The sequence below is a fragment of the Vanessa atalanta genome, chromosome 2 (genome assembly GCF_905147765.1).
Source record: "Vanessa atalanta chromosome 2, ilVanAtal1.2, whole genome shotgun sequence".
Lineage (NCBI taxonomy): Eukaryota > Metazoa > Arthropoda > Insecta > Lepidoptera > Nymphalidae > Vanessa > Vanessa atalanta.
The window spans coordinates 13,271,741-13,299,431 of record NC_061872.1 but is presented as its reverse complement, the minus strand read 5'-3'; the positions used below and the strand labels follow the sequence as shown (position 1 = coordinate 13,299,431).

General features: G+C 37.1%; 1 protein-coding gene across 1 annotated transcript; it reads right to left on the bottom strand.

Annotated features, from left to right (window-relative positions):
* Positions 1 to 168: 168 nt before the first annotated feature.
* Positions 169 to 27,481, bottom strand: LOC125075367 (receptor-mediated endocytosis protein 6 homolog). Its single transcript, XM_047687107.1, has 32 exons — positions 26,914 to 27,481; positions 25,637 to 25,860; positions 17,932 to 18,099; positions 17,285 to 17,497; positions 16,505 to 16,688; positions 15,207 to 15,413; positions 14,861 to 14,964; positions 14,477 to 14,599; positions 14,182 to 14,366; positions 13,782 to 13,893; positions 13,379 to 13,520; positions 12,943 to 13,049; positions 12,637 to 12,745; positions 12,383 to 12,506; positions 12,093 to 12,193; positions 11,450 to 11,533; positions 10,950 to 11,017; positions 10,585 to 10,723; positions 9,924 to 10,012; positions 9,364 to 9,540; positions 8,515 to 8,961; positions 8,265 to 8,398; positions 7,865 to 8,012; positions 7,545 to 7,656; positions 7,020 to 7,228; positions 6,789 to 6,928; positions 6,334 to 6,423; positions 6,146 to 6,260; positions 5,616 to 5,763; positions 5,191 to 5,304; positions 4,513 to 4,686; positions 169 to 4,217 (listed from the first exon to the last, which is right to left on the bottom strand). The coding sequence occupies exons 1-31, from the start codon at positions 27,208 to 27,210 to the stop codon at positions 4,528 to 4,530; spliced, it is 4,773 nt and encodes a 1,590-aa protein (XP_047543063.1). The 5' UTR covers positions 27,211 to 27,481; the 3' UTR covers positions 169 to 4,217; positions 4,513 to 4,527.
* Positions 27,482 to 27,691: the final 210 nt, after the last annotated feature.

Here is a 27,691-nt window from a genome sequence, read left to right as displayed (position 1 = left end):
CCGAATATTGATATTTATCAAGCTATTTTAAAAAAAAACTAATAATATAGGACATTGTATTATCACCAGCAACAAGCGTGTACCAAATCGATGCTCGGCCGGAGCTTCGAGAGGAAGGAAAGGAAATAAAACAAGACTTATTGTTTATTGCTAAATATATATCATTGCTCTGATTACATATTAACTGCTATTAAAAATAGGTTAGCTATACACTTGCTGTCTAATATTCTAGGCAAGATAAATAGTGAATAAATATGAGTTAGTTCTAAATACGGTTGCTAGTATAATTTTTACAGTTTTTATAACAAATTGACTTAAAACACCAATTTTTAAGTGCTAAATTCAGTACACTTATTACAGTAGCGTGAGGCTGAAATGCTGACTTGTCTAATTAGTATGCTAAATGCCTCTACACCGCTTTATTTGGATGCAGTATTTTAGTTAGTGCACTGAATAAAGTCATATGTAAAAGCCATCCTAAGATATTAAGTAAATACATTCAATCGGAAACATGAATTTTACACTAATATATATTGTATTAGCAGCAAAAGTATCACACAACATTAATTAATGTAGTTTAAAAATAAGTAATCTTTGAAATTCAATCCTGTTATTCGACGAGACTGCTTCCTAATTTAAATATTTGATGTTACTGATATCTAATTTAAATAATAATCACTTAAAATATTTCACTTCAACTTAATCACTTTTCAGAAATTGGGGAATAAGAAAGATGCATTTTAATAAAATATATAACAAAAAAATGCGATTGATAAATTCTATCGAACATACAATTTTACGAAATAACATTTAATAAGTGGCAACATTAATTATAAAACAATGTTGCCATGGAATTATAATAATTTTAATAATAGAAAAAGCGACGATGGCAATGTAAAGGCACCGTTTATAAGATCTAGCCCTATAAAGTTAGTTCTAAAGTAAAATATAATTACTCGTAAGTCGTAAGGTTAACATGATATCGTCCCTTGTAGTCGCCGTAGTCGGCTTGAAACAAGAAATAGCCGCCAAAGCGCACTTCGACTCCTCAGGATTGTAAACAAGCAAAATATCGACAAAATTAACTGTTTTAATTTATAACGTGATCATGAGTTTATTTTAAACATAAATTAAATATATTTTCGCAAAAAAAAAACAAAACTAATATCAATCATGACAGATACAATATAGATATCCAATTGTAAATTTTAACCCCTTAATTAGATATAATACGATGAATTAGTATAATTTATATTTATGATTAGTGCGAACAAAACTAGTGCCGTTAAATCTATGCCTACATGATGTTTACTCAAATATACCTTTTTTTTTTGTTAAATAATTTTTAAAAGTCCAAAATAAGACTAAAACTAATTTACATTGAGACTTCGTTGTTCAGATAAGACGACTTAATAAAGAACATTACATGTTAGATTAACATGATGTATGGTTTTTTATTTTTAATTCAATGGAAATTGTGAAGTTTATAACTCATACACATGCCGCGCAGATAATTAAACTTTCTTGAAACAAAAATAATATAATTTTTACTTCTCTTAGAGATATTTTTTTTCCTGAATGGAGTTTTAATTTTACACGTTTTAATTACATATAAATTAATATATTCAATCTGGCAACATCAGATGCCATTAGTAGTAAAGAATTTGCGTATTTACATAAAAAATAACTACATCCAAAATTTTTACAAAACTCAAAAATAGTACATATAATATTTTCAATCGTCACTACACAAGACCCATCCAAAAATACATTCCTTCGAGTATTCAATAGCCAAACCTAGAATCACAGACGATGTCGAAAGGCCCTAAACGTTAAGACGAATTCATTACATAATTTAAAGATATTTGAATACCAGACTTAAGCGCAAAACTACACATAATATACATTAAATTTTATTTAAAAACTCTGAGTTAAAAAAAATATATTGTCAAGTATAAAACAAGCCCTCTGGCAAGACTACACCGAATTAAGCTGATCACACATTATAGTATATACTGTTTTTATGAATCAAGAATTAAAAGTTAATGGTTCAGTGGTCTCTCATTAACCAATTACATTTACATTGATTAATGAATATCGAGCGAAGAAAATATTTTTTATACAACATCCATTGCGGAAGTTGAATAAAAAATTCTAATTTTATTTATATCCTTAGCAGCAGCCTAAGAACACAAAGTAACACATTACACTGTTACAGTGCTCTCTCTTTAAGCATTTCTAGCATAAACGCAGTGCACGTTGATTGTTAAGCACATTTGTAATTAAAAGATCAATTTTGACGGTCAGTTTCAATATCAAATAAACAAGTAGAAATTAGCCTCGTATACATTTTTCTTATAAGTTACTCAAATAATCCGGAACGTTTACAAATTTTATTATTTTTCATAACTATTAATAATATAAAAATATTTTTTATACGTAAATTTCAAATCATACGGTTGGTACATTATTGTAAGTTCAATAAAGCGAAACTCATAGTTAATATAAATAGTGATAAATATAAAATATTAAATAATACACATAATTAAGAAAGTTTGCAAACAGTGAAACAAATTATTAATTTCTAAGGGTCTCGGTATCAACAACAATTAAAATCATGAGCAAAGTGTACAAAATAAATAATTAATTACATAAAACTGTTTAATATCAACTTACAGACTATGTTCGATCATCTTACATATAATATTGTTTTGTGCTATTTACACGAGGACAACATGGGGGTTATAATATTAATCCTCAAAGCTGGAAATCATAATATATCAGACATAAGAAAATATATCATTTACATGTATAGAATACAGGGGGGAATGTGACTTATCGGTAGGTTTTGACAAGACTTTCCCCTTGAAATAAAACAGAAAGTGTGATGAGTACATGGTGCGGAGGTGAAGGATTGTATTTTCAATAAATGTTTCATTTCCTCAAAACGAGATGCGAGACAATTGCTTTAATATATTTCACACATGGGTGCGATGATACTTGATTAATTTTAATTAATTAAAAAAAATGAGCCACGATTTGTAGACAAACGAAAAATCTGCTATAATTTGCAATTTGAATCGCATGTTTTCATATCACGTAATCATTTATTTAAAATATAAATCATATTGATGCGTGACTTGAAACGGATGCGTTCGTTCGAAAATGAAAATAAAATAAATAGTATTGATCTTGGTTTTAAGCAATATTAATTTTTCATTCGAATTTATCATCACAAACGCTTGTAGAAAGATCCAATTCCAAATATTGACGGTTACCAAAGTTTTGAAAAATATTATAAATGCAGGTTTACTTTAGAGCAGGCCATCTGATGAATTTATTTAAACATTTTGCAACTAATCTGCATTGAATATTTGTGTTATACGATGATTAAATGCAAAACGTTAAACAATTTATAAACATTCCGATTAAAGCTTAGTTGTAACATATTTGTTGCTATAAATAATAAATTTCCGTTTTCACAAAAACAGATTTGATTTTGTTGTCAACAAAAATGTATACAATGTTGTGGCCTTACCAATAGCAAAAAGTTACAAACACAGAAATTGCAAATTTTTTCACGCACTATTATAATTCAGAACAGCTTATCAGGGACAGAAGTGGTTGAAAAATGTTTATTTTGATATTATATTAAGAATGTTGACACTATTCTAAGTATTCTACTTTGTTAATAGTCTTTTTCAACAATAAATTGTACATTGTATTACTTTTATATTGATATAGAATACTAAATGTTATGACATGTTAGAGAACACCGAGATTGGGTTCAGAGGATGGAAAATAACTTTATAATCGAATGCCACGAGCAGCCCCGTCTTAAGTACAACAAGCGCCCGGCTGCAAGCAGTGTTCTGGCGATCTCCCCTCATCCTCCGAAAAGATTTCAATGGTTCAATTGCAATGGGTCAAAACATGACCATTATTGACGCGATGCGAATCAAGACGGACCTGGTCACATGTTTTCGATGGGAGGATCTTATGTTTCCTAACTGTTTATTTTTTGTTGTTTTGTTTAAGTTCCGTTGAAAAAGACTGGATATTATATACATTTGAATTAGAATGATTAAGTATCAGATGTTTTTAGATCAATCTTTACAATATTGTTTTTTTTTTTTAAACTTTATTTAAATAGTGTTTCTACGATTACCACGGGCGACGCCGCGGTACAATCTCATTTCGAGCATTCGCGCTGATTTCTGAAATTAAATTAATCTTTATTATTATTATTAAATATCTTCCTGACTGAATTCCGAGCTCCGTTATCAATCTCAAACACGAAGATTAACTAACCTACTCAGGAAACTTAAGGTGAAAGTGCAGGCTTGTGTGCAATTATTTATCTCCGTTACTAACAGTAGTAGAGTTATGGAAGACTGAACAGGAGAAAAGATAGGCAAAAGACTAACCACCGACTTATAAATATCTTGACAGAAAACGGCAACTGATACGTTTGGCTTCTTGCAATATATCCTAATCTAGAAGCATACGTACCAGCGCCCGCTGGGGCTAGGAGTCGGGAGCGGCGGGGGCGGGGTAGTCCATGGTCTTGATATAGGCGACGGCGGCGCAGAACTGCGTCCACCAGTACAGCGCCTCGCCCGCCAGCACCGCCCCGCCCAGCGCGTTCACCAGCTCCAGCGTCGACAGCAGCGACGGCGGGTTAACCTGCGTTAAATGAAACAAACCTTTCTCAGTCACCACTTTTTTTATTAGCGTATCAAAATCCGTTGCGTGATTGATATTCTTCTCAATATCTCCGGTTACTTCTGTAATCGGAGATACGGACGGAGGCAGACAGTGACTTTGATTTATACTATTTATTCTATAAACTTTTTGTTTAAATTAATTATATTTTCGATTTTAAAAATGTGCTCTAACTTTGAGAAAGTAATAATTAAGCTGTTCAGCCGTAATTACAAAGATCACCTATTTTGGAAAACTGTAGATGCACTTGGTTATCTATGTGTACGAATAGTATTGAAACAAGCAAATTGAATGCGAGTGGCACCGCACGGCATAGCTTTAATATGTATGTAAGTTTTAATATGACTCCTACACGCTGAAAAAGTACCTTCCGAGGATGTAGTTTTCATAACATTGCGTATTTTTACATTAAAATACCCAGGCAGCTCCTGAAATACATGAAAGCCAGCACCGAGTGGCGCGCACCTTGATGATGACGAGCACGAGAGCGGGCGTGACGTCGTCGGCGGCGGGCGGCGCGCCGTCCGACAGCGCCAGCGTCGCCGCCAGCGAGCGCACGCAGCGCAGCACGCACGACACCTGCCGGACATTTGCATCGGGTTACATTTATCTGACTACTGATGATGGACGCAACCACCGGACGTCACGAGTACTCGATTCCCTGACAGACCTCTAGGCCCACGAGGCCCTGAGCTTCGAGGTCAAAACAAATCGACCTACCGGTGAGGAACAGCCCAGGTGAGGAGGGTGACCTCGACACCCGCACCCGACCTGTCCTAGACCAGGCACGAAGACACTGACTGTGACGATGTAAAATTACTTCGATGATCGGGGTTGGGGCGTTTGCCAATGGGTTCGAGCGTATGCCGTTCGCTGCGTTCCGGCCGTACCTTGTCCCGCGGCGCGCGGTAGACGGGCAGGTGGCGCAGCTGCAGCTGCGCGTGCGCGAAGGGCGCGGCCCACGCGTGGCGCGCCGCCAGCCCCACGCGCGCCGCGCTCGTGCTGGCGCTCAGGCGCCGGATGTGCTCGCTCAGCACCCTGTTGGGCGAGCCATTTTATAAACATTTTCAAACTATCAAGTATATTAAATTCAAAAATCGCTGAAATATTATTATATATTTGTAGAATCATTTTTAACGAAACTAATGTTGAATCGTTCAATATTAAATATAACAATAAATAGTTTAAAATATCTCTTGTAAATAACATTGTTAAAGAGAGAAGGAAACTTTCTTATTTTTAAACACTACGTAACTAAACGACTAATGACAATTTAAATTACATAATATCAATAAGTACTTATTTCCATATGGTCCTTTTGCTTCGGAAATTACGCAAAAATAATCATAAAAATAATAACAGATAAAAAATGTGTCATAAGAAATTATCTACGATTAATTAATATTCCTGGAATACTGACTGATCTCGTGCGATATCTCCATCTCCGTTAGGAAAGAGTACGTGCAGGTACAGTCGAGAGAACACGGCTCGTTCCACTGTTATCTCAGCGCTCTCCAGGATCGTCGCCGTAGCTCCTAAAATATTGCAGAATATTTAAATAATCGAAATGCTCTATCAAATTTGTCTCGTTATTCATATTGGATTTACCTTCCCACGAGGGGTCGGATTTGACCTCGGCCGTGATCGTCTTGATGCTGGCCGTCAGTCTCGACGCCCTTTCGTCCATCAGTTCACCACCTGGGTATCGATTGAAGATTCTTTTGAAGCCAAATAACTAACTCATTTTCAAATTAGTCTTAACTTAATTTTAGGTTTCCTTATTCAACGCTATATTCTATTATTTTGCACTAGATAAGGATCTTTTAATTTTTAAACTTTAATTTAAATTCGGAAGTCGTAATACCACTCTGCTAAAATTAATAACATCACAGCGTCACGACTCCTCATAATGAACACAATATATTATTTTGAATCTCGACCAATGACGTCATTTCAATTTAAGGTTAAAGTTCTGTATTTATTTTAGGATATTCGGCATACTCATCCAGCCGCTGGAATCCGGACATCAAGCGACAAACATATAAAGAGATCGGAGCAATCACCGTTGAGCAGGGCGTGTGCGTGCGTGTGGTGCGCGGCGAGGCGGCGCAGCGCGGGCCCGCGCTCCAGCTGCTCCAGCACGCGCGCCGCGGCCGCCGCCCGCGCGCAGCACGAGCACTCCCACCGCACCAACTCGATTTGACTGCGCACAAGCGTTCCGTGAGATACTATCGGAGCACGGCGGGGCAGGCGACCGGCCGGGTGTGTGGCCGGGTGCGTGGCCGGGTACCGACCTGTGCAGGTCGTGCAGCGCGTGCGCCAGCGCGGCGCGGCAGGAGGCGAGGTAGGCGGCGTAGGGGCGGCGCGCGGCGAGGTCGGCGCGCAGCGCGGCGGCCAGGCGGGCCGAGCGCGCGCCCGCCGCCGCCAGCGCGCGCGCCGTGGCCGCCGCCTCCGCGCCGCCGCCCGCGCGCACCCACTCCGCCAGCGACGCGCTCGTGCAGCGCTGGGGGCACGCCCAGGTTAATCTGTTTCTCTCCGCGCCCGTATATACGCTTTACATTTATTTATTTACTATTACCGTGTCCGACGGTGGACGTAGATGTCTCCGAGAATCTAATATTGAGGGACATGATTTTAAATTTGAGCATGTGGGGTTTTTGTCTATTGAAATAATCTCTCAAAGGGATATTATTAGATTTGTCGTACTATAGTGGTAGTATTTAAATATCGACGATTCAAAACCGCTTCATTATGAAGTTTACTTGAACAAAATTGATTTGATTCGATTTGATATGTATGCTTCGTTTATATCGACTCACGTTGGGTACATATTCGACCGAATGAAAGTCCGTGTTGGAGAGTACGACGCGTAAGCGCCGCTTCATACTGTTGAACACCTCTGGGTCGTTCAGATCGATCACGCCTTCGCTCCTTAAAAAATGAAAATGATTTCAGTTATATTATTTTATTAAATATTCTACGCACAAATTATGATCAAGCGAGTTATTAGTTGGTCGAAATCGCTTGTATCGTTTTTAAGTTACAGTTTCGAGTAGATTCTCATTTATAAACATTTTACGTGAATCGACAGGAATCTGACTATTTCTGTAAAGGAAAGTATGACATGCACGAGACGTACCGGTCGGCGTCGTGCGCGAGCGCGTCGGGCAGGTCGTGGCGCGACGGCCGGCGCGGCGCGCAGTCCCCCACGCGCCGGTACTTGGCGAGGATCTCCTCCGAGCTCTCGCCCTCCCCCACCACCTCCTCCTCCTCCGACACCTTTATTTCTGAAACGAGATGTCACTGTGATTGCGGGTCTAAGAGCTTTTGACTTCATACACTGTTATGACATTTCACATTCGTATATAGATTCACTAAACCTTTAATCTTTTCTGATTCTGTAAGTCCTCGTTTTCTACACATTAAAACATTTGGAAACCTACCATGTCTTTATGATATTTATATCATTATGGATGTGGATTGGATGGAATGAATTTTATATATTTAGCAGTTGCTAAATATATAAAATATGACGTTACCTCCTTGATGGTGCGATCTGCCCTTGTGACGGAACATCTTGATCTTGTGGAACAGGTTGCCACCAGAGCGCTTCACGTTATTCTTCAACTCGTCCAAATTACTGACTAGTCCATCTTCACCGACTATGCGCCTTCTATGGAGCAACAATTTACTTACATTTTCGACGGGCAATAAATGGCTTTTTTAGAACATGAAATCTTATTAAGCACACTCTCTCACACACACACACACACACAAGCTCACACTCACCGCTGTGACTTCTCCGCTGTGGCGTCAAAGCTGATACTCTTGGGTATGGCGCCAGTGGACGTCTTCACCGGCGGTGGACTGATCCTGCGCTCGGTCACGTTGTCCGAGTTCACGTCCTGGCTCGAGCTCTTGTCCGACGCGGTCGTTTCCACGCTGTTCACCGACAGTGTACTCAGCGACATGTTGCTCGGATCTCGCTTCTTGTCGATCCTCGACGAACTTATATTTACTATACTCGTGCGCAGCTCCGATTTCACTATCCTGGACGTTATGTTGTTGACGAGATTGGACGTGGAGATCGTCGCGGAATTCATTCGGGTCATGAGGTCGGATATTGCGGATCGAGATTCTGCTTCCGGTCGGTCGGTCTCGACTCCGCTGTCGAATCGCCTGTCGTATTGCGACACGGAGAGGGCATTGAACGAGCTCTCGCTCGAGTTCAGTGATCTATAACAAATAGAGTAAAATTATGTGACATTTTTTTCTTTGAAATAATAAGATAGACGAACAGTCGGGCACTTGACGGTAAGAGGTCAACATTAACCGCTCACTTTAACTTTCCTATTCATAAATTTAAATCTTATGTTAGAAAACATTGATGGACAAGGTTTATTGTTATACAATACAAGAAAATATAGATTGTAAACGTGGAGTTAATTTTCCTTGATTTCCGTACAGACTTTTCATTTCAAATTTCATTTCAAAATATTGTGTTTCTCCCCAGTTTTGCTCGGTTTACATTAAATATAATCATATGTAAAATGCCTTTTTGAAACAATAATATGTAATTTTTTGATTTTGTTTTTAATACCTTTGGTGAAAACCAGTAAAAAACCGAAATTTAGTTACCTGTCCATCAGATCATTGTCATCGTAGGCTTTGGACGATGAGGGCATGTACTTAGTGGGGAAGCTGTCGTCCACCCACTGGCTGGTGGCATCGGAGCCGCCGCCGGATATAGTGTTGGGGACTTCGACTTCGCTCTCACCCGTTCCCTCCGCCGTTGATTCGGTTGGAATATTCGTACTGAAAAAATAAACTTATTAAGACAATTGACAAAATATATCATAACTTAAGGAGCCACACTCATCAAATTACAATGCGATACGACGATTAAATTTTTGTATAAAAGCAGACTAGAAAGAGATTATTGTTAAAAAAAATACATGTACGTATTTCAAACATTTTATATAACATATTATTACTAGAATGGATCTGTGCCTAAAATATACTTTGCACTTTTTAGAGAAAAAAATGCGTTTGTAAACGTTACCATGTATTTTTAATGAGAGCACACTTTGTAAGGAGGATTTACTGTATATAGTGACAGAATGTGTTAAAATAATGCAACATTTAATGGTTCATATGACATTCAATAACTAAGAGTAAATCTTCGCGTATGAACTTACGCATTCTGCGGCACGTAGTCGAAGATGTCGCTGGGCAGCGCCGCCGCCGCGATCGGGCTCTCGGGCGCCGACGCGTAGCACGTCATCACCTGCGGCGGGCAGTGAGTACGATTAGGGCGGCCAGGCGGTCGGATAAATCCGGACGAAGGCGTTTTGGGTGCGAGTCCGGTATTTGGTGGACTTTTTACATTTGATTAGACATTGTGAACTGTTCGGGGTAGAATTTAATTTTGACATAAAATTTGACATACAAAAACACAATTCAACATTTAAACAAAAAATATCATTTAATTTTCTAGTAAATGAACAAAAAACCTGGTTTTAATGAAACAAAAATCCTTAATAAAATGAAGCTTAAATAGTCGGACAGACCCTATTTTGCATTGACATCACATCTGGTTGACATTGGTTAAGTAGTAGTAGATCAAATTCCATTTTATTTCATTAATCTTTATATTGTGCATTCATAAACTACAATAATAACAACAGTATATTATATCTAAAAACTATGCTGTCCCCTTCTGACGAAACCTTCAGTCTTTTCACTTGGATTTGGTTGGTGTCCTTTATTTATTGAATCGTTTCTAAAGAACGCCAAAATAGAATGTTAAAAAAGTTCATAGCTTGTAATAAAAACTGCAAGTCCCTGCGCGATTCGTACCGGGTACCCGTTGACGAGGATGCTCCTCCGGTTCTCGATGGGGTAGTGCGCGTGGTGCGGGCGGTGCGCGTGGTGCGCCAGCAGGTCCAGCTCCCCCCCGCGGCACAGGGCGGCCGTGGCGCTCAGGTAGCCCCCGCTCCTAATTATTGATTACATATTTTATGTTACTAGGTGACTAGATTTATACTTAATATTTATATTAATAAAATAATTAAAAAATATATAATATTAAAGTTATTCACTAAGTATTAGAAATACAATAGTGTTTTATATAAATAAATTTTATACTGCATAAAATTTTAGTTTGCCATGTATATCATTAAAAAAAAATGTCACCACGGTAATTGTATTTATATGTTGTTCACCTGTTAGGAAGATTAGAACGCGATGTGTGGCGGGGGCTGCCGACGTCAGCTCGTTTCGCATTACCATTCTAAAAAAATATTTAAATATTGTAAAGGAGGAATAATTTTAACGAAGCGATGAAACACATTTTATGCGTTTATATAAAATATATACAAAGACCAACTGACATCATCAAGAAATTCAGTAAACTGGGAAATTTACCCGCAACTATATCTATAGTTTAATATAACTATGATTAATTTTGGTCAAATGTAAACTTTGATTAAGATGTACGTGTGCCATCCTATGAACCATCTCGAATTTAACCAAACTACTGACATACATTTAATGAAGTTTGAAATTAGTCTATTTCCTCTGAAGATTCAAAAAGAATCGTTAGAGACAGCGGTAGTAGCATGATATCGATCGTAACGATTCACAGTCGTTTGGTTTGGTTCCGAAGGGGGCTACTGTTCAATGTCCCAGAAATGTGCATAGAATGTGCAGCGTGGTAGGGTACCGCTCGCGCGTCGTGCTGCGAGGCGCGGCGCGGCCACGACGTGTCGGAGCGCGCCGCCACCGACACGCAGTCGTCCGTGTCCACCTGCCACACGAACACAGCTCTATTTAATACACCGCCATGTTGCACTAAAGTTGCAAGTTTTACTTACAAACTTGCGATTAGTTTCGTCGACATACAAAAGGCGGTTTTTCTATTCCAAATCCATCGTGAATATCACAGATTAGTCAAACACATCAATTCGATGTTAAATACTATTTATTTGGCTTTTGTCTTTTTGTGGTTGGGATACACTATATATACCGAATGTGAAACGACGAGAAATGAGTGCGCACCATACTGATGAATGAGACCTAATCGTTTTGTGTGCTTTTTTCGATCTCATAAATGTTTTAACTGTCTCGTTGCATAATTTATAACAATTATAAGAGACGTCGTTATTTTAGTGTCTCGAGTGCAAATTTATATTTCAGATGTAAATACATGTCTGTCTGATATTATCAACATACAGATTATACAGCACGTTCAGATCGCGCGACACTTCGACCAACGCGATTACGGTACGGTGCTATATCTATATACCAAGATACGTTTGCACCTATTGCACAGATTTCTAATTGTTGATTGGAGCCAGTGTCCTCACCTCTGTGTTCCGGTCGCTGTCTGAAGCGAGCAGGTCCATACTCCAGGCGGACTCGCTCGCCGTCTCCGACACATCCGGTGCGATAGTATTATTCGCATTACCTGCTTACAAAAAAACTAGTTAGTTTTATACTTAACGAATGCTCATTATTGAATGCATATTCACTTGATACAACGTATTTTTAACAACTGAAATTATTTATTTGTAAAGCTCGTAACACTCAGTCTAGAAACGACTGCTGTTAAAAAATGAATCGTATAGCTACTGCTACAGAGGGCGTTTGGGCTGACCCTGTCCGGCGGCCACCTGCGTCGGCTCGCACGAGTCGCCGATGGTCTCCGAGTCCGAGGCGAGCACGTCCGTGCTCCACGTGTCGGACATTATGCTTATCGTCTCGTCCCCTTCGAGGAGTTTCTGGACATAAGGAGAACGTTGTAAGTGAATGGTACATGTCTCATTAAAACTTGGAAATATTTCATCATTATTGAGTGAGTATATTTATGTAGTTCTAAATGTTGATGAAGTTCTAAATATTTAAACCAACCTTAATTTCAAATTTGCAGAATTTATCTTCAATATCATTTCGCGTCTGTTTCAGTAGTTTAGCCTGGGCGGCGCTGGCCGCCTGACTAACTGGAGCATTTTGTTGAGTCCTACATTGAAAAAAAAAAACAAAAGAAAAACATTTGAATAGTAAGTATATACAACTACCGACCCGGTCCGGCTTCGCACGCGATTAATACAGAAAATAATTTGATATAAATATACCCTTTACCACTCAGGAATAATATAGCTTTGTAACAGTGATAATAAAAAAAATAATAATCAGATCATTAGTCCTGGAGATTACCGTCTCGATTGAGCGTCCCCTGCTGCGTCTCCGTCAGTTACTTGCGACGAGGGCGTCTCCCTGCCCGATATGTTGGGGCTGCCGCGCCCACTTACGTTGGCCGACACCTGAGAAATTACGGTTCTTATCACGTTCATATTCGAAAGAGCCATGAAGCTTCTAATCGTGGGATTTTTAATCTGATTGGCTGTTTCCCTTGCATTAATGAAATATACTTGAAAATGTTAGTTTAAAGTTATGTAAAATACAAAAATTTTTTGTTCACAGTTTCATAATAATAACTTCTTGCCAGTTATTCGGATTAAAATAAATATTTAAAGCTGTTATAACTTGTATAATTCAAAAAGAACAGGAGCTTGAATGTAGGTTTTATTATTAAAAAAAATGTATATCATTTATGTTAAAATACGTCAAGTGTAAAATATATCTGTGTCACCATGTCCGAAAGGTTGTCATTCTGGTCCTCCGTCTCCAGCTCCAGGCTGGAGGTGACGCTGTGGTTGGACGCGGCCTCCGACACGGCCTCCAGGTTGTCGGACGTGTTGCCGAGCGAAACCTCATCGTGCGACACCGAGAACCTTGTGGACATAGCGTAACTGATGAATCTATATTGAGTTATTTTTTTAATTATTAACAATGCGTTACTGTTTAACTGCACGCACTTGACTGTTAGATACACTGCACGCAATTAACTGCACGCATTTGACTGGTGGATAGACATGCATTCTTTACGATGTTTTCCTTCATCGCAATTTATAGCTACGCTTTTCGACGCCGGCGTCAATTTAACTTAGAGTCAATTGTGATCGCAAGCGACCGTGGAAAATAGCGATAAACACCTGGTCCGTTTCTGCACGGGCGCGACGGAGCCGGTCGGAGCGAGCGCCCCGCCCACCTCCGCGTCGCCCTCGCAGTAGTAGCACTCCAGCACCTTGGACTCCGGTTCCAGACCTGATAACAGCCCATTGTATATGCGAATTAGTAATTTTATAAAATTATCATTTATATTCATATTCGAGTGAAATCTTTTAACTTTTATGAAGTTATATAAATAAAAATGACAAATTATTAATTCGTCTGAGAAATATTTATAGTTCTTAATCAACAATTGTTAGTTGTTTTAATTAAAAATTTCTGATATTTGATTTCCCTGATTTTTATCGATCTTCCTGTCTTATCTGTCTGTAATATGTATTGTTCTGTAAACAGCCATACATTGTAACAATGTCACAAACTCACCGACATAGTCCTGCTCGTCGACGTTGGCCAGCTTAATGACCAGCACCTCGGGCTCGTCTCGCTCGGCGACCCTCTCGTCCGAGGAGATGGAGCGCGGCAGACGAGGCTTGCCCACCTTGCTCAGGATACCGCGCTTGCTGTGCCCGTTCTCTGACAGCGTGTCTTTCGTGTCAGTCGGAGAAGATCTGGTAGGATGATAGACAGTCATTAGTAACCAGAAATACATGATGCTGTAAGAATCGTCACCTGGTTATTCAATTTTTTTGTAAATAATAGTTATAATGGAAGTGATTACCTCAGCGTGGAAAAATCTGGCATCTTCCTCAGCAGGTCGTGCAGCCTCGCGCGGTAGTTGGGCTCGTCGGCCGCCAGTCGCGCCGTCAGCCGAGCCTCGCCCTCATCCGTTTCCACCGGCTCGCTGAAGAATTTTATTATTCGATTGACGTTATCCTATGTAGTCGGCGCTAAGGAGCCAATAATTTTATTCCCAAAGTTTGCTATTAACCATGAACTCACTAATTGTATAATAAACTTTGGCACGGTTTTGATATTACTGATAAAATAATACGAATTATCATTTTTATTAGATAAATGTCCAAGAATCGTTCTATGAAATTTGATACTAGTGAAACTACTATTGTAGTTCTATTTAATTTTTACTGGTCATACGGTCCCTTACCTGAAACCTGATTCTTCAGCATTCTGCGAATTGCTGGTGTTTTCGTCGTTGCCGTTTTGAGTGTTGTTATTCAGTTTAGATGATATTCTTTTAAGGAATGTTATCTGAAACAATGTTAAAGTAACGTACTATTTACTATGAAACAATTTAATAAATGTAAACAGTTGCAGTCAGAAGTGAATCGAACTACTAACGAAAATTTAATCAGGTAGTATAAATTAAATACCAGATTACAAACAAACAAAACTTTTACAAACAATACACGACTTCATATCGATCTAATCTGGTATTTATCTTGATCTATCGGACGAGAGGACAAAGAGAGAGGTGCGATCGTGCGTCTCACCAGCAGGTGCGCGTCGGGCGCGGTGTAGAGCGCGGCGGCGGCGCGCGGCGGCGCGTCGGTGCGCGGCGCGGGGGGCGAGGGCGCGGGCGGCGCGGGCGCGGCGGGCGCGGGCGGCGGCGCGCTGCCCTCGCCCGACACGCCCTCCACCAGCGACCACACGCACGAGCGCTCGAACTTCATGTACAGGTCGCGCACCTTCGGGTCCACCTGTCGCCCGGATTGTGACTTCATTTATACAACATCTTTATGTCATTCAATAGCATAGCGCAGAACAGCAGATTAGCCGCACTTGGATTGAAAAAAAGAATTATGCAAACGAAAGAAGCTATCACGGATAACATCTCTTGGCCTGCCAGTCCCGAATGCAACTCTAGTAGCGATGATTTTGAGTTCATACATATACGATTTGTTTGTCGAAAATGTAACGTTCACATTCACATTCTTCACTGAGAATTTTTCGATTTGAGTACCTAAGCTTGTTGAGTGTTGATAACGATTAATTAAATGGGATAAATTTATGGATTAGCAAATTCATCTCAGACCACGTCGATATTAGGATTTTAAACCAAGGTGATCTGATCCACGAATCGTATTTTCACTTGTGATAAAAAAATGGATCCTGCATCAGAATCAAAAACGTTTGTCGCACTAATTGGTATGCAAAATATACCCCAAACTTTAATGGAGTCAAAAAAAATTTCACAACTCCAAAAGTACTACTGCTATATGCTCAATTAAACCAACTTTCTTATATATCAGACTTCAGTGAAGATATTGTGTAGAGCCAAAGTAATGATAGAATTATCGCAGACACAATTGAGGACACGGTTTGAGGCATCACACATCAACTATGAGCTCAGAGTCGTCCAAACAACAATCAACCTATACTAATAATTACTCCAGAAGCGCAAAACTAGAACAAGTTCTTTCATTGGTGATATGTCAAATGGAAGACCTAGAGTTATCAATGAAGTAGCTTATAAACATAATTTATTAACCTCGACATGAAAAATAAGGTTTATTATTATATCCATACTCAACAGATACATATAAAATAATTATTTACGTAATTTTTTATCATTATAAAATATTTATGATACTTATGACATACCTTCATTCGTTAATTGGTAAGTATATAAATACATGGCTCTATATAAATTCATGGTCTTGGGCTATTTAAATAGCTTCTTAATCTTTTAATATTTTTCCAAGCAGTGGAAACCTTCAGAGAGGTACTCGGCCCCTGAGAGGAGAACCGGGTTATGAAGGAAACATAGTAACACAAAGCGGTCACTCACCTCCTGGTACCTGGCCAGACAGAGCATCTGAATGATCTGCGCCACCTGTATGAGGTTGAAGCGCGCGATGTACGACACGGGCACCTCGATGACGCCGTGCGCCTCGGGGTTCACGATCGCCGGGCAGATGAAGTTGCTCAGCACCAGCTCCGTGCAGATGGCGTGGATCTCGCGATCTGTTGTTCTGCGGACGGAACGAAGGAGGTTGGAGTTAATATAAACTGCCTTTTGTCATAAAGGGACAGCTGAAGTCGTTAACCGCCCGCTCATCAGATATACAGCAACTGATTTAGTATTGTTGTGTTCCGGTTTCAAGGGTGTGTGTAACTACAGGCACAAGGGACATAACGTCTTAATTCTCATGGTTGGTTAGGCATTGGCAGATATTGTTAACACATTTTTCTACACCGACACTGTCTTTTGGTGTTGATGACTCACCATCAGCTGGTATATGTGCCCTTCCACCTACCTATTCTTATAAAAGATACCTACACAACAAAAATTTAGTCCACTACGCTGCTTCAATGCCAATAATTTGTCACTTGTTTTTACTATTACAATAAATATCTTCTAAAGAAATACATTTGGACATATGAAGGATTGTTTTATAAAGATTTAAGAAATCAACAAGATTATTATATTTATAAGCCATTTAAAACGAATATTGCCCTCGCTTTGGCGTTGTTTCTAAAATTTATAGACATTTTTAAAGAAACCAGAATTTTCGTTAATTATCCAAAATGTTTCTGTAATATATTTTTTGTACAAAGCCGCAAATACCTTGTATTTTGTTTCAGAAAATGAACGATTTGTTGCAAAACCCACGCGATGGTTGCGGGGAAGTTGGCCCAGTGCTCTTTCAGTGATACGATAAACTTGTTAGTGAGGTTGTACAGAGACTGCACCGTCCATTTCCGGTAGCGCGCCACTTTAGCGTTGTATTCACTGCTGTTGGTCTGACCGAACTTCTTGAGACGGTCTGGGGGAGAGAACCTAGGGGAAAATTAAAAATTACCAGTATTAGAATTACACAATATTGGAAGCAATTTTATAGATATAGATTTTTTTAATAAATAAAAATAATAATGACGATATTTGCATTTAAACTGTCTTCCAATTTTTTTATCAGAAACAAAATTCAGCAATGTTTGTATAACATCAAATATTACATCATAAAATACACTTAAATTTTCAACAAAATAACAATTAAATAATACTTAAGCAATCGTAGGTATACAAATACGGTCTTATTACTAAAAGAGTGATCTCTTCCAGGTGATATCATCTTCAGCACTTGAGAATTAGCTATCGCAAGTACCGAGTGAGTCTTCCAATATCCGTGTAGGGAAAGATACGACAATTACAGGACATGGGGTTCTGTTTTACTGTCGGAACCACATGGAACATCAGGACTTTTGGAAATTTACCTCTCCATGGCCTTATCCGGATCGATGTCCAGAAAGAACTCGTCCTCGTGCAGCACCGCCATCACAGGCGCATGTAGCGCTTGCACCAGAAACTGTCGAGCCGGTGAATGGTTGTCCCGAAACACCGCGTACAGAGATGTGAGCGCGCTTTTGCTTGTACGAAACAATCTGTCATAAGAAAGTATAAGGTGATGTAACAAAAATAATTCAAAATCAAAAATAGAATTTACTAGTTTCTGCGAGCGGCTTCGTCCGCGTGTGAAGGAAGGAGGTGTGGGTTTTTCTTATAGGATAAAAATCCTACGTGCTAATCTATACTATAATCTGTGCCAAATTTCATTCACAGTCGTTCAGCCGTTCCGAGTTCGCAATGATAATATTAGTAAGATGTACATAGCCTTGGACAAGCACTTTTGAATCGACATTTTACAATTTATATTAAGTTGACAGCTATCACCGACTGTAGATTCTACCAAGAAGAACCGGCACGAAATTCAGTAGTTACTAATTTTCAATCAATAATGACATAAAACATAAATTATATATCTTGATATACATGTACATTTTCTGTTAGTGTGTTTGTAACTATACTCCTTCTAAAAGGTTGGACAGGTTTCAATATTTTTTGTTTCTTGTGTGTATTTGAGAAGCTAGTCTTCTATAAAAATCAACTAATACTGAAACCAAGCTATTTTAAATGCAGACTAAAACATTGAATCTACGATATTAAGTTGAGTGAACAAATTTTTCTTACGCTATTAATGTAACAGCCCTAAAATAACGTAGTTTAATCCGTTCGTATTATATAACCTATTAAAGTATAAAGTTCATATACCTATTAAAGAAAAGTAAATATAATATATAATTTAAAATACTCTCATAGAGTATGCAATCTTGGTTTATGGGAAAATATACGTTAAGCACGTTCTACAACATGTAGGAACGTTTAAGATAACTCGTCGAACGTGTTACGGAGATAATTTCAAAAAACATTATTCACTCAGCTGATATAGTAACATTAACGCGAAAACATTTATTAACAAAGAATCATACGTTCATACTTTCATAAATTACTTCCGAGAGAAAGTGACAACTTTCGATTTCATATATCATTTGTTTAATGATAATAACGAACGGACGTTTCGTGTGAATTTTTATATTAACACACTCCGTTCCTCTTTACGGAAAAACGACGGTCAACTTGTACATTTCATTGAGTTGGAAACATTAAAGTATTTGACCCGTGTGTCATACGCGGCTTTTTATTATACGGATTAAGCACGCGCTCATGTTTTATTCGAATTTTCTTTAATTCTCATCTATAATTGGAGACATGAGTTGAAGGTACTCAAAATGTTACATCATTTAGTAAAAAATTAATATTAATGTCATAAACGAAGGTGTTAAGACTTAAAATCAAAATTTTACTTATCACCTTTATCCACTCACACATCTCATTTAACAGCACACATATATAAAAATGCAACGATGACGATAATATCAAAGAAACTTTCACACAAAGGTAACTTTTATTATAGAGTACAAGTGTGTGCCGGGTGTGTACAGGTCTCTACACTCAGGTTTCAGTGGTGACGATAATCTCAAACGATTAGGTTCTTTTTACATGTTTTCCAAATCACTCACGAGCTCAGATTTGGTGGTTCTATTGTATGATGCCGGAACGAAACCAATTGACTCATTATACGTTTGGTTGTGATCAGTGCCGGATTAAGCAAGCGCGGGGCCCGTAGCTAATTCTTTCAAAGAGCGCATGATCTGCTATGGGTTCTTGAGTATAAAGTGGTAAAAAACAATTCAATACGATTATTTGCCATTTATAGGTTATATTTTCGCAGGTAATTAATAGTCTAGTCTAGATTTCTATAGGCCCGGCTACGCTCTGACAAGTACAAATAGGCAGAGATGAGATTGCCTGGCAATTGAGAATAATTACAATAAGAAACTAACAATTGAAAACTGATGATACTACACAAATTATTGAAAAAATTACGCTCATCAGAGATGAGTGGGTTTAAATATGCGGAACCCAATTTTGTGTGGGGCCCGTAGCAATTGCTACTCTTGGTACGTGGTTTATCTGGCACTGGTTGTGATACGATTAGTGGCACTGATGATACGAACACGGCTGCCTATGTCAAGAGAGACACAAGTGTGTACGGAAACACAAATGCTACTTAAATAGCACTTATAGTCACTTAAATAATACTTATAGTCCCATGGGACGTCAAATTCGACAAGTGTTTAACAGTAAGGGTCAATTGCTTTACGTTTTTTCCCCAGCTACGAGAGTCAAACATTCCCCTCCAAACTCGACACAACTACTCAGAAACCCCAAATAATGCATTGGTCTGACGTGATGACAGGCGTATATAATTAGAACAATGTTAAAACATCTGTTTTAGGACAATGAGTGTTTCAGGCTTGCAGATCGATTATGTGATGTTACATTACTACGTATCGACAAAATATGACCTTGAAAATACATCTACATTATCACCGGCATCGATCGCTTCATGTATTGACGGTCAGCGCCTATATTTAACTAATCGTTACCGGTAGTTTCGATACTTGTATATTTGCTACCAAATTACGAAGCGAACGACGATTGAGCGTATCTCTTCGAAGTCTACCATTAATCAGATCAGCTAACTTGAAAATTTCGAAGTTGCCAACCATAGCCGTTTTATTATCGATTATTACAACTATTGAAAGTTGCCATTGAAATGGCATAGCATGCTAATAATGTTATTTACATTATTAGAATTTGATTTCAATTCCACGTGTACATCTGAAAATCACACCATTCGCAATAATCCCTAACATGGTGGCAGGGCTTTGTGCAAGTCCGTCTGGGTAGGTACCACCATCATTCTACCACCAAGCAACAATACTTAGTATTGCTCTGTTCCGGTTTGATTGAGCCAGTGTAACTACAGGCACAAAGGACATAACATCTCAGTTCCCAAGATTTGTGACGCATTGGCAATGGAAGGATTGGTTAAAAAAAATTTCGGCGCCAATGTCTATCTGCAGTGTGGACCACTAACCACCAGGTGGACAGGACAGGACAGGTGAAAAGCCCATACCCATAGCAGGAATTTAGATATGTGAATGTTACTGCTGTTTTTATCGCTCGTTTTACCGATTTCGTGATTTGAACTTATAATATTATATACATAATCAAGTCTGAGCGCATTACCAAGAGTCGCTTGACGAAGCAGAACCCAGTGTGTGTCAACACAGTATTTTTGCTATCGGTTACTGTAACCGGCTATCATGTTCCCTTAGGCGAAATACGCACTTCATATTTTATTTATTACATACACAAAACATTTATAAACATATATTCAAATATATAGTCAGATTTCTATAACGTATCGTTTTTTACTTTGGGTGAATTTTGTTTTAGGTGTTATGTGAAAAACTATTGCTTGGAAAAACAAACATAACTGTTAGTCGATCTGTTTTTAAAGTACGTTAAGTCAAGTAAAAACTACCATCGATACAAAATAGTCAGCCAAACCGAAAGAAGCTCGGCGTTTTTTTTAAAGTTTATTATTGTTTACACATTTTAATCATATGAACAATAGCCTGGAGGTGTTTCATGCGACCATTCATACATTTAGAACCGCTGGAGATCAAAAATACTGGGGATCCTAGGCAATGCATTTCTCGGGAGCCATTTGCCCTATCTAGCTCCCTAGGCAGTTGCTTACTATAATCCGGCCCAATGTACATTACTCATTACCAGCGGCATAAATACATTAATTAATAGAAGTATTGTAAAAGTGACACAGTGATATAATGACATCATGCTTCGCAATGGACAGTTTCACCTGTTGATCATCGTCGGCTCTGACGTCATTCGTTTAATCTCCTCTGTAATAGAGGTCGTTAAGATGTCTTTATTGAATTTATTTGCAATCTAAAGCTAGTAAGATTTGCATCAGAGATATTTATTTTTATATAAGGCTGAAGATTTTATACCAATATATGGTAAATGGTCACATTTACATCTAAACATTGGCACCTGGCACTAAAAAATATAAGCAATTTCTTACAGTGACAATGCGTCTTCGTTCACGAGATATATGCTATAACCCTTGTGTTTGTTGTGTGTGTGCACATTGGCGCGTTTAACCCTCTATATCGGAACTCAGCTTGTTATTTTGAAGTAGTATTTAAATGATGATCGGGCGGTGGTCGCTTAGGTCTGAAATTAAACCCCTACCCGCCAGATATTTTCGAAAGTTTTGAATTTATGTTGACATAATGTATACAATATAAGCTTTATTAAAGGCAGTTCATAAAGACTACTTTTATTCACCAAAATTTAAGTACATCGTTTTTTTACCGCTCTTTTTTAAATTTATATGATAACTATTTTTTATTTATTTTATTTTAAATACTTTATTGCACAACACATTACACTATAACTATAACTTGACAGTTATTGGGTATTAAAAAAAAAAAAAAAGAAACAACAAATGGTGCGCAAAGGCGGTCTTATCGCTTATAGCGATCTCTCACAGACAACCTTTGGTGACAGAAGCTTAAGACGAGAACAGGTAAGTGCAGATAGAATGAGGAGATAATGAATATAATTTATGTACACTAACATTACAGTATAATAAACTACACATAACTACATCCAAATAATACACATATAGTAATATAATATATCAAAATATATATACATAAATATAAACTACATATTAATTCCTACTTGCATACATTCTTGAGATAAGGACAAATAATAGTTTTTCAAACGATGTTTGAAGATGGGCAAGGATTTCGATTGCCTAATATCGTTGGGTAGTGCATTCCAAAGTTTGACGGTTTTCACAGTAAAAGAGTTACTGTAAGTTTGTGTCCGGCTGCAGGGTGTTACAAGCTTGTTATCGTCACTAGAACGCAGGTTAAGTGTGTTGTCACACCCAAGAAATTTAAAGCGTTCTTTAAGGTAAGGTGGTGTATGTTCAACATATAGTAAAGAGTAAAGAAGAGATAAGGCGTGCAAGTTTCTTCGAAGCCTGATTGGCAGCCACTTTAACTGAGACCTATACTGCGAGACATGATCGAATTTACGCAGACCAAAGATAAATCTAATGGCTAAATTTTGCAGTCGTTCTAATTTATTTAGAAGCTTCTCAGTTAAGTCAGTGTAGCAGGCGTCAGCATAATCCAATATTGGTAACAGGAACGAATTGGCTAAGTTGATCTTAGCCTCGATTGGTAGTAGATTTTTCCATCGCCTTAAAAACCCAATGATGGAATAAATCTTACGGCTCATTTCTGCAACCTGAGGGACCCAGGAGAAGGAAGCATCCAGAAGTAAGAAGGAAGCATCCAGAAGTAAACAAAAGTAGAAAACTATAAGTTTTATAAAATGTAGGTGTGTTTATATATATATATATATATATATTTATATGTGTGTGTTTATTAACCAATCACGACTCAATAAATTTGATACATAAAAAGAGTATGTTATCTTTATTAATTTTAAATTAAACAAAAATGCCTTCTAGGGATGAAATGCAATTAAATGTTAACATATGCAAAAAATTTACAATTAATTATAAATAAATAAATATATATATAATATATATATAATTAATTTTAAGCTATTTTACAATTACATTATCAGTCCGTAGTTATTTATGAAATAAGTATTTTTCTATTTCCGTTGAATGAAATATCAGATAGCTGTAAAATAGAGGAAAGTCGATATCACATCCTGGACCATTACATAATATGATATCAATTTTAATTAAATTTAAGTTTGTCTGTGAATTCAATGTAATATCCTTTTTTGAAATATAATATAACCAAATACATATATTTTTAGTTAATACCTTGTTAGTTATTAAACGAAACAACAACTAATTTTATGCTCGTCCATCTGTCTTGTCTTGGTAAAAATTACAAATTGATTTGGGTAACCTTATTATTATGTCTTTATTTAAAAAAAATCGTTTGAGTACATCAAAGTTCTAACAAGTTTCTGTTATTTCATATAAGTAGGTTATTATAATCAATAAATACTATTTCCAGGGTTTAATATATAGGATATATGTTAGAATTCACTATTATTACATTTATAATAAATCGCATAAAACAGCGGGGCAATCTTTTAATAGCAGTAGTAATTTAAAACGACAAAAAATGTTGCCATTTGTAACATCCAGTAATATAAAACGAAACACCTATCTCAACAGCAATTCAACTTTCTCAATATAGTAATTTCTTCAGTGCTTCTTCCGTTCATTTTAATTTGTAGTTAAGAGCATATTTTGGAATTTTCTTACAAATTTCAAACATCAATTGTAACAGGTTGTTTAAAATACGGAACTATTCTCCGCCCAAAAGTCTCTTAGGTAGGGAGTTACCCCAGACTCAAGTATTACATTATTTGTAATTACTTGGAGATACAATTTACACATATATAATTCTATTTAATTAACATTCTCTTTCAACAATGTAATTAATTAGATATTATTATATTTACTGCTTCGTTGGTTTAGTGGCTGGATATAAAGCAGCAGATACCGTGATATCAAACTACAGGTCGGGCCGACAAAAAGTCATCGGGTTTTTCTGTCGAAATAAAATCAGTAGCAGTGCGGTGTATGGAATTGTGTACACCGAACACTCCAGTGCTTCGCAAAGTACGTATAGCCTATTCCTATGGATGTAGGAAAAAAGATAAACAAACCTTAGATTTAAGTATTTCATGAGATTTGCTAATAACTTCTATCTATTTTGCACTACCTAAGAGTTTATGACTAATATATATTTATTTATAATACAACACTATTACACTTGAATACTTATTTTCACTTTAACTTTACTTCCAAAATTCCGATAACAGTTCCGTCGACGTTCGCAAATAGTGTGTATCACAGATTAATCGAGCTCTCGACCAATGATATCGCGTCAATTTGCTGTCAAATGTTGTTTATTTGGCTTTTCTCTGCTCGTGGTTGGAATATAGTATAAAGCCGTTCCAACGTCCGAACTCTTTTCAGTCGTATCGGATTTGCCGTCAAGTCGGATTATGAGGGTGAGGGTATAAAGAGCTAGCTCGTCTCCCATAAGAACGGCAGCCATGGCCAGAATCGGACAGGACATCATAATTAAATTGGTTGATAAGAGTAACAACTGACAATGAAACTACTACTACTACTATTAAATTCTGCTTAATAAATTGGTAACATTACTACTTTTTCTACAGTTTTATCTACTGTAATATCTTCTTTAAAAAGATGTTAGGCAAAAAAACATGTAACTTATTTGCCTTATTTCAAGGTTATAAAATATAATTTGAGAATTTACTTTTATATTATTTATATAAAGTATGAACTTACTGGACCGAGATGGCCCAGTGGTTAGAACGCGTGCATCTTAACCGATGATTTCGGGTTCAAATCCAGGCAGGCACCACTGAAATTTCATGTGCTTAATTTGTGTTTATAATTCATCTCGTGCTCGGCGGTGAAGGAAAACATCGTGAGGAAACCTGCATGTGTCTAATTTCAACGAAATTCTGCCACATGTGTATTCCGCCAACCCGCATTGGAGCAGCGTGGTGGAATATACTCCAAACCTTCTCCTCAAAGGGGGAGGAGGCCTTTATCCCAGCAGTGGGACATTTACGGGCTGCTAATGCTAAAAATGAACTTACTTTCTTGGATCACTCGAAGGAGCCATTTGGTGTTTGATCAAGGATCGTAAGACTGCCAAGAGCCTCCCTCTGTCTGCTGGTGAACGACAGCTACCATATAGTCCAGCTACTAGTGATGAAGGTAGACTTGGTGGCATATGGTTCTCTCCAAGCATCAGACATAGAGCCATGAGATTGGGAGTGTCTCGGAGCCATCCCAGGAGTTCTCCTAAGGCTTGTACCTCCTGTATTATGAAATAAATTTACATCAATACCATGAATTTATGCGACAATGAATTATGTAAACTTTTAATCCTATATTATAAGAGAAAGTTTTTACAAACTTTTACTGAAATTCACCTGCTCGTATATGTAAGTATATGGATTTTAAATTAATTCTTCCCATGAAGCTAATATCTTCGACACAATTTTGGTACTGGTGTAAACACAAACTCACTCCAACTCGAACAAACACTACTAAGCTGAATTTGTGTTTACAATACAATTCATGTATTTAATTTATGTTTATAATTAATTTCATATGCTTAATATGTGTTGTAATTCATTTTGGTTTATTATAAATCTCTTGCCATTTTAAGGAAACTTGTGGCTGTTAAAACAAAAGCCCAGCGATAGGAAATTTACTAACTATACATTCTATAGGTGATGGATGTATACATAATTATGTCATGGTATAAAATACAATGTAAAAAAAATATATAAATGATTATTATAATACAAATTCAAATTAAAAATATTTAGAAGCTTACTTCTGTAAAAAAGTATAATAAATTATTAAAACTTAAAGGAAACCTTTACCTATTCTAACCACAAGATGAAAAAAGCTAAAAGAATGAGATTTTATATAGAATTGACACAATTTATTTTGTCGAGAGTTTAAATAATCAATTATATTACTTATGGTATTGCATGTTGACAATACTGTTATTGATATAAGCTATTAACAAATTGAATTGAATGTGTAAAGCTAAGGTTTATTTATTTTTATACTTTCTTTGATTGGAATAGACTAAGGGTGATTTTCTTAACTAAAAATTATATATCCTCATAAAACTAGTAAATATTGTCATATTAAACACAACAATATTACAATGTAAAAGAAGGACATGAAACATAACATAATGAAATTTTATATCAATAAAAGGGGTGGATTTATGTAATTAAAGATCATTTAAACATATAAAAATAATTGATTTATATATTATATTGAGATAACTTTACTATTATGATAATGGCAATAATATGTATTAGTAGTCGAAAGTTAAATAAGGACGTACCTTGTATTTCAAAACCTTATGAGCATCAATAAAAGTTGTGCCCTCAAGTAGACTTGCTCGCTGACAGGCTGCAATAGATTCAGCCTCACATCTTGATGTTACCAAATTTGTTAGATTTTGGCGTTGTTGTGAACATATCCAAGCAGCTTGGAGCAATTCCAAAACAGTTTTTTCCAGCTCCTCATTGAGATTATGGAGCAGCTGCCTCTCCGAGTTTATAAAGATCTTTTCTCTACGAAGTTGGTTCGCCAACTCCGCGATGTTCATACAGCCTTCTGACGATGACTGCATCATCATGCTTTTGATTATACACTTATAAACAGTACATTTTATTGAATCACTTTAATTTTATCTCATTGTATCCAGAGAAAATATGATTATTTTATCGCATAAAACTGTTATTATATTTGTGTTACGATTTTTACTTTAACTGCATCACACTGCACATTTCCAAGGAAAAAAAAACTGATTGTATTTATAACTTTTTGGTGAATCGTTGCCCTTTTGAACTAAATAATTTTACACAATAATGTAGGTATTGAATACTTAGCAAAAGGCAAAACGAGAGTCGAGAAATGAATTAAAAATCAAGTTGAATGAAAGGTAATTTCGTTCATGTACAGCATTATAATTTGTAAATTGCAACACTTGAAGTATGTTTTTTTTTTATATACAAACCAAATATCAATTTTAACAATAGCGATGTTGACATTAAATAAAGAAGAATTACAATTATTTTATTTTATTGGATTATGTAGACAAATATAATTAAGAAAGT